We start from the raw sequence: 11,969 nt of genomic DNA, 5'->3' as shown, positions 1-11,969 counted from the left end.
CACAAGGGTTGAATGAACTAAAAAGTAATGGTCTGATTACAAGCAATAAAATTTTAATGTGGAATCATCCAGAAAAGATTGTGCAAGTGATACTCACAAATACAAAATTAAAATTATGGAGGATGCAGAATTAGGGGGCTATTTTGTCCCACGGGGAATATTGCTTTTCCTAATCTTGGTCATATTAAAGATGAAAAAGGTATATAATAAGGTTCCAGACAAGGAAACGACTTTTGATAAATACCTGGCAGATATTAAGAATATGGCTAGAGAGAATGGTCCTATTACTATATGGGGACATCCTGAAATCGAAGGCAAGATTATTACCAGTAAGTATAGTGTAGAGCTTTATTTTTATTCAATCAATAAGAAAAAGATTACAGTAACTAAAATTACAGCAGGTAATGATGATCCAGAAGTTTTTATAGAAGGAGTAGCTCTTATCCAGTTAAAGATTAAATGGTAGTCGAAAAGTTGTAGTAATAGTGAATTATAGGAATCATTTTGTGCCACTTCTTAATAACCTAGAAAAAGACATTAAAAAACCGTTTATCAGAAGGTACACAGCAATTTATCGACTGACAGAGTCGATAAGTCGGTAAGTTGTTGAGTAGTTTCCGCAACTTTTGTATAGATGGCGCTGGGATTGAATCTGTACCCCGTTTTATCGGCATTTTTAAAACTTAAAAATAATATACACATTCAAAATTTAAATACTGACTTACATTAAATCTTTGACTATTTATCCTAAAAGATCATGACTCCTCGAGAACAAAAGCATATCCAGTCTTTTTGTATATGACGTATAGGAGATAGCAGCGATGAGAGAGCATGATGGTTAGGATAAATGTAATTATAAATGAATATTTAAATGAAATCTTTTGTTGTAATTCATTAATCGTAGTTCTAATTTTTGTCAAATAATTGATTTCATTAATTTATCTATTTTTGAAATGAAAAATCTCGGCTATCCATTACATTTTTTGCACTGCAGCGCAATAGCGCATTATTTCATGTATAATATTTAGAATAACATTTAAAAATAAGAAAGGAGAATCGAAGGTTTATAAAACCACAAGATAATATTGAGAATACTAAGGACATATCGGTTGGGTTTCAGTTAGAAAGTAATAGGACTAGGAAAGTAATATTTCCAGTTGTATACTTGTCAACCTTGTTTGTGGTGGTCGCGTCGGTATGGCGGCATAACGAATTTTTAAGGTTACAGAAAATATACACGTTATACTTAACAGATATAATGATTGTTTTTCTGTCTCTTTGAATGAACACTGTCTAAATACTGTGATCGTTAACACTAATCTGTAATTTTAGGTGAATTCTGAGCCGCTAATGTCAGTAACAAACGGTGCATTTAAATTATTCGTACCGTTGACAGAATGATCGTCGATAGGATTTTGCATTTGGGATTCATCGTGACAGTGTTTCTGAATTTGTACACTATAGCCGAAGATGATTCGACTACTGACTCAAAATGTCAGTTCGGTAAAACATTACGAAAACAGGTGAATCCGGAACCATTGAATGGAACATGTTTACGAGATATCGTGGTCCGATTGTCAAACGAGTTTCGGTCGATCACAGATTCGGAGCTCGGTTTAAAATCCTTCGAGATATTGCTTAACGAAATGGAATTTGTAAATGTTTCAAGGAGTTTGAACAGCAAGCTAAATTTATTGACCGATAAATTAAACAAGAAACTATCGTCCTACGCGGAACTTCTTAAACAAAGTTACCACGTTGTAGAGCCGATTTTAACGAAGAATGAAGATCAATTCATTTATTCTGGATCTTTAAGTGGATTAGATATCATATCAAATGGGTTGTCTGATTTTTGCTCACAGATTGCTCAAGGTATTGAATTTAATTATTTAATGTTTTTGTTTGTTTTTTACATGTTTCTGTATATATTTCAGCTCTGGCAATTAATATAAGAAGTCAGGAATGGAAGAACTTACATCTGTTACCTTTTATGTATCCTGTTACTATGTGCGGTCCACCCAGTGCAGGTCACAATATTGGACCTCTTTTGTTGTCCCAGTATTGTCCAAACAAAAAAGTTTTATTGCTACTTGAGCATGGCATGTTCATGTCTGAAGGGGATATTACTTTAGCTCAGATAACTGCAGAGACAATAATTGACATGCTGTCTCAGTCAGACCATATTAATGTTATTGGTCTCTCTAGCAATAATTCTATATATTGTAAAGATGGTTTATTGAAAGCAACAGATGTCAATAAGTTTCAGTTAGCACGCTATATTCACAGCTTAATCAGGACAGGTATAATTTATTTTAAACTTTGTAAGTATTGTCATTAGCTTGTTTTTACAGAATCATCTTATTTAATTTTTAGAAACAAATGATACATTGGAATTTAATTTCAACAAATTGCTGCAAAATGTAAAGGGTGAAATAGTATTTATACATTTGACTAATGTACTTAAAGCTACTTTGCCCATAAAGAAGATAAAAAGCATGATATCTACAGGGAAAGTGAATGGTTACTTAAGAACAGTTCTGATTCTTTCAGGTGTGCTTAAGTTGTATTATATGTAATTGTTTATATTTTCTGTTGTTATATAATTAACGCTATACTTTTTTTCGTAGATCAAGAGGCACATACAAATGATAACAAGTACAATAGTAGTATTTTAACTCTTCCAACACAGAATATGCTTGGTTATGAAATATCAAAATTATTCTCTGATTTGAAATGTTCAGGAGAACATAAAAAAGATTATTACCTGTCTGATCCATATTTTGACTTGTATAGTAAAACAATGACTTTATCTATTGGACATATTACAGACAAAGCACTGATATCTTTAGATATTAAATTACGAAATTTTCTTGATGACATAACATATTTTAATGCCGGTTTCCATATATATGCTATATTATTTGATAGCAAAGGTACAGTTTGGATTCATAAAGATTTTCCGCGAATGGAAATGATGATGGATCAACCCTTCAAAGTTAACTTGCATCACATTGAAAATATTAGTCCTGAGACCGTAAATACGATGATTCAGCAATACGAAGGTGTTCTAAATATGAAAACAAGATTAGGAGAACAGGTATATTAATATTTATCAATATTCGTACAGTTTATATTGATTTAGATTTTATTTTTTAGAAATGGTATAGATGGAAACATTTGGCCTATAAAGATCTGATAGTATGTTTGGTGTCAGCAACTAATGAAAGTGTAATACCTGTTGCAAAATTAGTGCCAACGTCATCGACAAATATTTTGCATCATCGTCTCGACCTACTGTTACATAGTATTACCGATAAAAGTATTCTATGTACCTACCACAACAAACTTTTAACTTTGTGTAAGTTGATAATCATGAAAAGTGTAGCTTTAAATTTTAGGAAAAAATATATATATACATATTTATTTTCTAGCAACAGGAGTGGTTTATCTTTCTCCATGGTGTTTCCAGTCACCAGTAGAACAGTTGAAATTATTGGAAACCGGGCCTGCTGTAACTGTTCAAAGTTACATGGCGTATCTAAAAGATTTAACAGGTGTCTTAGCTAATCCTGGCCTTCATCAGTCTGTTAGACCAGATGTAGCCACGTTGACTCAAATATTAGGGCACTTTAAAGATAGACACACAGGAAGTGCTTTAAATAAATTTATAATAAGAAGATATATTACTGGGACTGTGAGCGGAGTCTTAGAAATATACCCAGGAATCATGCTTGATTCTAGTTTTGATCCTAAAAGACGAATGTGGTATGGGAAATCATTGGAATATCCTGGAAAATTAATCTTTACACCTCCTTATTTGAGCGCAGGTGGTTCTGGATACGTTATTACTTTGAGTCGTACAGTTCATCGTAATTCAGAATCCAGAACAAACGATGTTGCTGTAGCAGTTCTCTCTATGGACGTAACAATGGGTTTCATTGCTAGGCTCTTAAAAGAAATGTTTCCATTTTGCAATAATGTTACAGTGAAATGTTTCCTAATGGATGACAAAGGATACTTGGTATCTCATCCAGCATTGTTAGAACCAGTCGGAAAGATTGAACAACAACATTTGACGCATAAAGAACTGTTAGTTGCAAATGATATATTGAATCATGAATTCTTTGTAAAAAAGAAAGCATGTGCAAATTATTTAGATGGTACTGTACAAAGATACTATCAGTTTAACACTTCCCTCAATGAAGTACTTACGAATATCGTCCATGGTGAGCATTGTGTCAAGTACCAAGTAGCAGCTGTACCTGGAACAAATGTATTTTTGGGAGTAGTTAACATAACTTGCAATTTATTGAGAGCATTCTGTCCGTGCAGCACTGTAAGTAATAACATAACTACTCTTTGTGGATATCAATGTTCTTAATGCTTAACAAAAGTATCTTGAATTATCATAGATGGATCGTTCGTGTTTGAATTGTAAAAGAATGGAACAAACGGAGTGCGAATGTCCCTGTGAATGTGCTTTATATTTTTCAAACTGTGCGGAGTATAATATGCACGATATGCGTGATCTCGAACCCTGTCCAGTAATGTATGAACACGGAGGAAGCTCACAGATGTCTTGGATACAATCTACAAACTTAAAAATCTGTCCGTCCATTGATTGTAAGGCATTTAAGACAGAAAACGATTGTCTAGGAATAGTAGGCTGCCAATGGTGCCATGTAGATAGCGACGGAGAAACACTTTTACAAACTCCGTTTTGTAGCGACATGTCCCGATGTTTCAGAGGCATTCTTGGGTCTTATATACCCCTTAGCGATGGTATATATAGTATGTGAATTCCTTCTTAAATATATAGATCCTATTTTCAAAATAGAATGTTTAATTAGATTTTTATTTTGTTTTTAGATTCCCAGTCAACCGAAGAAATTGCAGTACACGAATGGCCATCCGTCGGACCAGTAGCTGGTGGAATATTAGCGTTTCTTTTAATATTAGGAATTATGCTCTTTTGTTATAGACTTCGTTCTGTGCAATCTGGTTTAGAACATCAGTGTTTGCATATACATACATCGCCTGATATGTTACGCATGACACATTTAGAAGGAGATGCAGAACCTATGGAGTTACAACAAACGAAAAATAATTTAGATTCTCTTATAAAAGATAGTATTCCTCCTATATCGCCATATAAAGTATCGACGAACTACAGGAAACCACCTGGAGGTGATAGCGATCATGGGTATAGTACAATGACACCCTACGATGATTCTGAACAACAAACTTTTGCTGAACCATTATTGGTAGTTGGCAATAACACCGAACCTGATCTTCGAAGACGATCTATTTGCCTTCCGTCTCCGACAACTCATTTAGGATCTCCTCATCATGTTTTAGCACCTGTTACTGTTCATTGTAACATGGAAGCAAATTTCTGTTAGTGAGTATTTTAAGTAAATGTAATAAAAACCTTGTTAAGGTAAGATTTGTTTAATTAAGAAAAAAGTTGGTAACTTTTTTACATACATGTTAAGTTTCTACAAACTGCAGTGATATATAGAGATATATATGTCCAATAATATTATTTAAAATTAATATTTTACACGAGAACTTTAATTGTAATTACATATGTTGCAATAACTGAAAACCTTTTACTGTTATTACTTTTCTTTTTATTAAATCGTGTGTTTTTACTTAAGTGCGACGCGACAAATCTAAATGTGTTCGAATATTACTTAGAACAATCATCTATTTTTGATATAAGAAACAAATGGTGTAACTGAAGTATCCCATATTATTGAAATTACTTTTGGAAATTTACATATCATTTTAAATAATTTTGTACGCATAAAATAACGGGATACTTGATTCTACAGTTTGTTTCTATTACGTACGTAGTTGAAAAGTAAGCATCACAGATTAATTATTTATATATTCTATAAGTGTAAGCTATGTAGTTTTAAGATTTACGATAAAATATTGACCGATATAAAATTATTGCATAATTATTAGATATTTACATTTTTATACATTGAGATACTATTTTGGAAAAGATGTACAGGTTTCTATTGTATTAGAAACGTTAACTTCTATATCAAAGAATATAACGATTTAAGAGACAATCTCGTAAGGATTTATATTTCGTGTATACATGACTGAACTACTTATGACATCATCTTGCCAATATTTTACTGTTTACTTTAAGAAAAATGCGATTTATTGTAAATGAAAATTTTACTATTTTTATAAATGAAATTTACAATAGTTACTTTTTGAGTAATTTACACGTTGTATCAGTATTTTAATTATTAAAACATAATAATTGTCGTTGAAAAAGTATAGTTTTATTATTATTGTGGATGAAAAATACAAAAAATTATCAAAATTCCTTATTTATTTATTCAAATGTTTCAGTGATTCGTGAAAAATAAATTTCGGTCGTTTTCATTAGTTTTAAATCTATTATTTAGTTTGTAAATTATATACCAGAAAAATTGTGTATACACAATCATTTTTATTATATTTTATACTAGAACTTATTATATAATATGAAATATGTTTTTCGCTTAAGGTACAAAATCTGGATTTTTCCTTAAAATCACAAAACCTTCCATAATCGGAGTTAAAGGAATATATTCTTCTGTCGCAAGCTCAGCTCTTTCACCGTATGCAAGCAGAACAGGTGTTGTATGAGTTTGGAAACCAGTAATGGTTTTTGGTTTTCCTGCTTGACCTACGACGTCGACGGCAAGACCAACTCTTACTGGTACAGCGAGTGGATTTAATTTTTCATCAAATGTCACCAGCATCCTTGGCTGCATTGCTACTGCTAACGTGTATAGCAAGTAATGTGAACGACCAAGAATGACTGCAAACAAAAATTATATCCATTTAATGAACCCCAAATCATTGTAATACTATAATAGTTTATAAATACTCACTATTTTTTACATCAAGGAATCCAATAAGTGTAGCTAAAAGTCCAGCTAGCGCTACAGGACTTAATACTTGTCTGTCACTGTGATAAGGAGATAACGTTAATGTACCTTTCCCAAGATGCGTTAAACCCTGGGCAATACGAACCATGAACAAATTGTTCGGGTCTTTAGCATGAAATTGAGCCAGCTGTCTTAACATTGCAGCTAGACGAGCATTGTTCGTTCCTGCTCCGACTAAACCCATCGCAAAAATTGCATTATGCGCTACTTCAGGGTCGCTGTCATGAGAAAATTTCGACAACGTATCTAATATATTCAATTTCGGATTAGAAACAGATATAAGTCCAAGTGCGAGAGGGACCGACCGCCGTATAACAGGTTCGCAATAACGCAATAAATGACCAAACGTTCTGTACGCCATTTCAGCACCAATTTCTTCTCCCATTGCAATCAAAGCAATGCCAAGTACGGCGATTGCTTGTCTAGAACTAAGGTCTTTCGCCTTATCTTCTTTCTTTTCTTCCTTTTTATCTTTGTCCTTACGGTCGCTCTTGTCCTCTTTTTCATTAGACGGTTCATAATGTTCGGAGCAAATATGCAAAAGATGTTGAATTTTAAGAACGTTCCCAGTACCAGCATATGCACACACTTCTACCAGAGTCGTGGACATTGATTTGAAAGGTTCAGGTACTATTTCTAAAGCTGCAATGATTGCTTCTGCCGCTTCTTGTTTTCCCAAGAAGCACAAACCAAGACCTAACGGTAGAAATCGTGCATACGTGTCTTTAAGATCTGCCTCTGATTTTTCCATCAAAGTATGCATTATCGAGGTAGTAACGTAAGCGTTGCAGGAACCTACGGCAACCATTCCAAGCGCAAGACCTGCTACTCCTATCACTTCCCAATTAGATTTGGGATCGCTTAGTACTGGAACTAAAAGACTTAAAACAGCTTCCCGATTTGAGCCCGCATACGCCAGACCAAGACCAACTATTGCACCGATACGCATAATATTACTGCTATGTAAAACGTAATCAGAGAGAAGAGCCAAAGCGGGATCGCACTCGATCCTAACACGACAATTGACAAGACCACAAGCTAACAGTGCACCAGATTTGATGTAATCCTCAGAGGAGTATAGATACTTGTCTATCGGTGTCAAACCACCGTCAACATCCCATAACAACACAAGACCAAGAGACGCTGTTGCACTCAGCATTCCGTGCTCTTTATTCTTATACAACCATCTATTTCCATCTTCTATCAATAATTTGTCCTGACCAAATGCTGCGTTTACAAAACCATTAACGAAACTTGCAGCGAGGTTCTGTCTTGCTGAATCAACTTGACCACCTCCAAACGCTGGTCTTGAATTCTCTAAATGTGACTTGTACACGTCCTCCGGTGTTTTCGGCTCCATTATATCTAATTCTCGTGCCAGATTCAAAAAGTGGTAATTTAACATAGAGTTAGACATTATTTCTACCAAATCATCGTACTCTGGAGAGGATTCAGGTAATTCTAGGAAAATCTGTTGCCTTCCCAGCATGAATGCTAATTGCTTTTGCACTGAACTGAAACAAAAAGAAAGTGATAAATAGGATTTTTCTTCTTTTTACATGAAATTAATTTCAATATCAGTTCAACTCACAGATCCGTGCATTTTGTAAATATATCTTCGATGAGTGGCAAGTCATTCAGTTGCATAGCCAATCTTACTGCTTGTGGAAACTGACCAAATTTTCTATACAATTTAGCAGCAGCATGAAGAAGAGTACTATTTTCTGGATCTGCTACGTATGCTACACAACTTGTTAGGTACAAACAAACTCTTTGATATGCACTTTCGTCCACATATTGTTCCAAAAGATCCAGTCTTTCAATTTCCATTAATAAATCACAGGCTTCAGTTTCTGCATTATGAGCCATGTTATATGGTACAATTTCATGTACCAGAGCAATTAATTTCTTTGTAGCTTCCGCATCATCCGAAAGCTCATCCCATTCTCCTGCCAATTCACCAGACAAGTGCCTAACATATTCGTGTCCCCATTCTCCAATAGCTATTGCAGATCCAGTGAGTCTGTATTTTAAGCATTCTCTACCTTCGCCCATTGTCATAGCAAGAACAGAAATAACATCGGAGCATAGCTCTTTTGCTTTTACATCTGTCAACTTATCATATATAGCTTTCATGGTATCATAATTAGGTCGCATAAATTTAAGAGGCTTTGGAACACTGGTCATCGAAGTTGTAGATGCACGAATATGATTGCGAAGTGATTCTAAAGCAGAATGATGTAAACTAGTATTGGGATCTTGTAGGCGTTCAACCAGGTGAGTTAATTCCTCTTGCAGGAGTTTATCTTCTTCAGACTAAAAAGTATGACATTTAAAAAAAGAATGTTAGTACCTTCTCCCATCAAACACCGAAACATCGTAATATTTTAATATTAACTGAAATTACCAATTCATTTTTATCCTCCTCCTTTCCGTTTTTGACATCCTTACTCGTCTTCGACTCTACTTTTACGCTCTCTGGCATTTTGTTTCAATTATATCATACAACGAATACAGAACAGAAAATACAATTTCCTTTTAGCAACTGCTTACGGTTTAGGTTAGAATGACCGTAGCCTCTACTTGCTAGTCACCGCTTTTTATCATCAATTAGATACTTATAAGAATCGTCTCTGTATGTTATTTCGGGAAAATTATTTTGAAGGTTCCCAATTTGTTTTTCAGATGGATGATTTCCCCAGCTAGTGCTAGAAACCTACAGAGGATATATGTACCTACATGAAGCTAGCGGAAGGAATAATAAAATATGATTATTTTTAATTTTTCTTAGTGTATTTCGTTTGTAAATCGTTTGTGATTGATTGTGAGTCTATTTTTAACGTTTCTGACAAATTACTTCTTTTGTAATTAGCAATTTTATTTCAGTCATGATGTAAGCCGAAACTTTTTAGTAATTTTTTATAATAAACAGATTTTGTGATAACTGATAACTGTAATTGATTGGAAATGGTTTAAGAATTACAAATATATCATTTTCATTGTTTCTGAGCGAATCATTTCTTAATTATCTACAAGTTTGTTTTATAATAAATAATTGTAGTGCGCATGCGCAAAATATACTCAGAACTCTTGCCAACAGAGAGCGTATTGGCGTGTTACGTATAGCGGAAATCGTTTAAATTTTCTATGTTTCATATTCTATGGGCAAAAGTTCTTTTAATTTTTTGGAGCAACTGTCATTATGCTGAAGATCTTTTATAATAAAATAACAAAAATAACAAGATAAATGATTTCATATATTTTTATGTATTATATATTATTTATAAATATTGTAAACCGAGTTCCTTTTCTTTCTCTTATTCCTTCCGGCTAGCTTCATGTAGGTAGCTAAAGCCATACATATACCCTTATTTTATTTTCTGCGTTCATTTAATTTGCTGTAACTATCTTCTTAGCTTATTGAATAAACTCCTTAGGAGGACGAACGTGTTGATTTTATTACTTCCATCTGCACCCTTTATATCTCTGAATCCACTATATTCCTGCACCCTTATATCACTGCATTCCTTACATCCCAGCAACCCTTATATCTCAGTATTCCTAACATCTCTGCATCCCTTACATCCCTGCATTCTTTTCATCCCTACATTCTATTCATCCCTACATTCTTTTTATCCCTATATTCACTTCATCCCTACATTCTTTTCATCCCTACATTCACTTCATCCCTACATTCTTTGCATCCCTACATTCTTTCCATCCCTACATCCCTTAAATCCCTACATTCACTTCATCCCTACATTCTTTGCATCCCTACATTCTTTCCATCCCTACATCCCTTAAATCCCTACATTCACTTCATCCCTACATTCTTTGCATCCCTACATTCTTTCCATCCCTACATCCCTTAAATCCCTACATTATTATCATCCTTACACTCTTTTCAGCCCTACATTCTATCCATCCCTACATTCCTTTCATTCCTACAATCCTTACATCGCTTCATCCCTTAGATCCCTACATTCCTCACATCTCTTTATCCCTTACATCCCTGCATTCTTTTCATTCCTTACATCTCTGCATCCCTTACATCCCTGCATCCCATACATGCCTGTATCCTTTATATCCTTGTATCACTTATATTCCTGCATTCCATACGTCCCAGTACCTCAATGAAATTGAGTTGAAATTTTTGCGGCTATAAGGCCTTCGATTTTATACAAATTTAGTTCCTCTTTTCGCCACCAGAGGGCGCTGATTCGAGGTCGAGATTTTAGTTCGCATTTTCGCCGCGAGAGGGCCAAAATCTCGGCTTGATTTAGTTCCTTTTTCAAAAACCAGAGGGCGCTAATTCAATGTCCAGATTTTAGTTCACATTTTTGCCGCTAGAGGGCCAAAATTTCTGCTTGATTTAGTTCCTTTTTCAAAAACCAGATGGCGCTGGTTCGAGGTCGAGATTTTAGTTCACATTTTTGCCGCCAGGGGGCCAAAATTTCGGCTTGATTTAGTTCCTCTTTCAAAAACCAGAGGGCGCTGATTCAATGTCGAGATTTTAGTTCACATTTTTGCCGCTAGAGGGCCAAAATTTCTGCTTGATTTAGTTCCTTTTTCAAAAACCAGATGGCGCTGATTCGAGGTCGAGATTTTAGTTCACATTTTTGCCGCCAGGGGGCCAAAATTTCGGCTTGATTTAGTTCCTCTTTCAAAAACCAGAGGGCGCTGATTCGACGTCGAATCAGCGCCCTCTGGCGGCGAAAAAGGAACTAACTCACCTGTACTTACCTTTACTCGAAGCAGTCTTTATAATATATTTATTATAAGGGATGCAGAGATGAAAGGAGTGTAGGGATGAAAAGAATGTAGGGATGAAAGGAATGTAGGGATGAGAAGAATGTAGGGATGAAAAGAGTGTAAGGATGATAATAATGTAGGGATTTAAGGGATGAAGAGGTGTAAGAAATGTAGGGATGAAAGGAATGTAGGGATGAAAAGAATGTAGGGATGGAAAGATGCAGGGATGTAAGGGATGCAGAGATGAATCGGAACGAG

The 11,969-nt window shown here is 34.7% G+C and overlaps 2 protein-coding genes and 1 long non-coding RNA gene across 6 annotated transcripts; 1 reads left to right on the top strand and 2 right to left on the bottom strand.

Moving 5' to 3' along the window:
- Positions 1-31: 31 nt before the first annotated feature.
- Positions 32-473, bottom strand: LOC114880007. Its single transcript, XR_003790014.2, has 2 exons — positions 382-473; positions 32-302 (listed from the first exon to the last, which is right to left on the bottom strand). It is a non-coding gene; the product is annotated as an uncharacterized LOC114880007 (long non-coding RNA).
- LOC114880003 (VWFA and cache domain-containing protein 1) lies at positions 242-6,083 on the top strand. Of its 4 annotated transcripts, none has more exons than XM_029195530.2 (9): positions 242-329; positions 1,333-1,872; positions 1,935-2,300; positions 2,374-2,550; positions 2,628-3,097; positions 3,157-3,358; positions 3,432-4,336; positions 4,413-4,782; positions 4,870-6,083. In XM_029195530.2, exons 2-9 carry the CDS (start codon positions 1,398-1,400, stop codon positions 5,400-5,402), a joined length of 3,498 nt encoding a protein of 1,165 aa, XP_029051363.1. In that variant the 5' UTR covers positions 242-329; positions 1,333-1,397; the 3' UTR covers positions 5,403-6,083. The 4 variants fall into 4 exon arrangements, with proteins under 4 accessions (XP_029051363.1, XP_029051359.1, XP_029051361.1 ...); XM_029195526.2 differs by having other exon boundaries at positions 4,413-4,791; XM_029195528.2 differs by lacking the exon at positions 242-329 and adding an exon at positions 872-1,195 and having other exon boundaries at positions 4,413-4,791.
- A 372-nt stretch (positions 6,084-6,455) lies between these two features.
- Positions 6,456-9,598, bottom strand: LOC114880005 (26S proteasome non-ATPase regulatory subunit 2). The gene is made up of 4 exons (XM_029195533.2): positions 9,367-9,598; positions 8,551-9,275; positions 6,903-8,473; positions 6,456-6,829 (listed from the first exon to the last, which is right to left on the bottom strand). Exons 1-4 carry the CDS (start codon positions 9,442-9,444, stop codon positions 6,528-6,530), a joined length of 2,676 nt encoding a protein of 891 aa, XP_029051366.2. The 5' UTR covers positions 9,445-9,598; the 3' UTR covers positions 6,456-6,527.
- Between the last annotated feature and the right edge of the window lie 2,371 nt (positions 9,599-11,969).

The sequence above is a fragment of the Osmia bicornis genome, chromosome 11 (genome assembly GCF_907164935.1).
Source record: "Osmia bicornis bicornis chromosome 11, iOsmBic2.1, whole genome shotgun sequence".
In the NCBI taxonomy this organism is placed as follows: domain Eukaryota; kingdom Metazoa; phylum Arthropoda; class Insecta; order Hymenoptera; family Megachilidae; genus Osmia; species Osmia bicornis.
The sequence above is the reverse complement of the archived record's forward strand: the minus strand, read 5'-3'. Positions and strand labels throughout refer to the sequence as shown.

Bases quoted from the DNA above. Each gene is read 5' to 3' on its own strand.
- LOC114880003 (XM_029195526.2), top strand. From the start codon at position 1,398: ATGATCGTCGATAGGATTTTGCATTTGGGATTCATCGTGACAGTGTTT. The intron at 2,301-2,373 runs GTATAATTTATT...TTTAATTTTTAG, and splicing joins TCACAGCTTAATCAGGACAG to AAACAAATGATACATTGGAA. The intron at 4,792-4,869 runs GTATGTGAATTC...TTTTGTTTTTAG, and splicing joins CCTTAGCGATGGTATATATA to ATTCCCAGTCAACCGAAGAA.
- LOC114880005 (XM_029195533.2), bottom strand. From the start codon at position 9,444: ATGCCAGAGAGCGTAAAAGTAGAGTCGAAGACGAGTAAGGATGTCAAA. The intron at 9,276-9,366 runs GTAATTTCAGTT...CATACTTTTTAG, and splicing joins AGGAGGATAAAAATGAATTG to TCTGAAGAAGATAAACTCCT. The intron at 6,830-6,902 runs GTGAGTATTTAT...TTTTGTTTGCAG, and splicing joins ATTCCTTGATGTAAAAAATA to TCATTCTTGGTCGTTCACAT.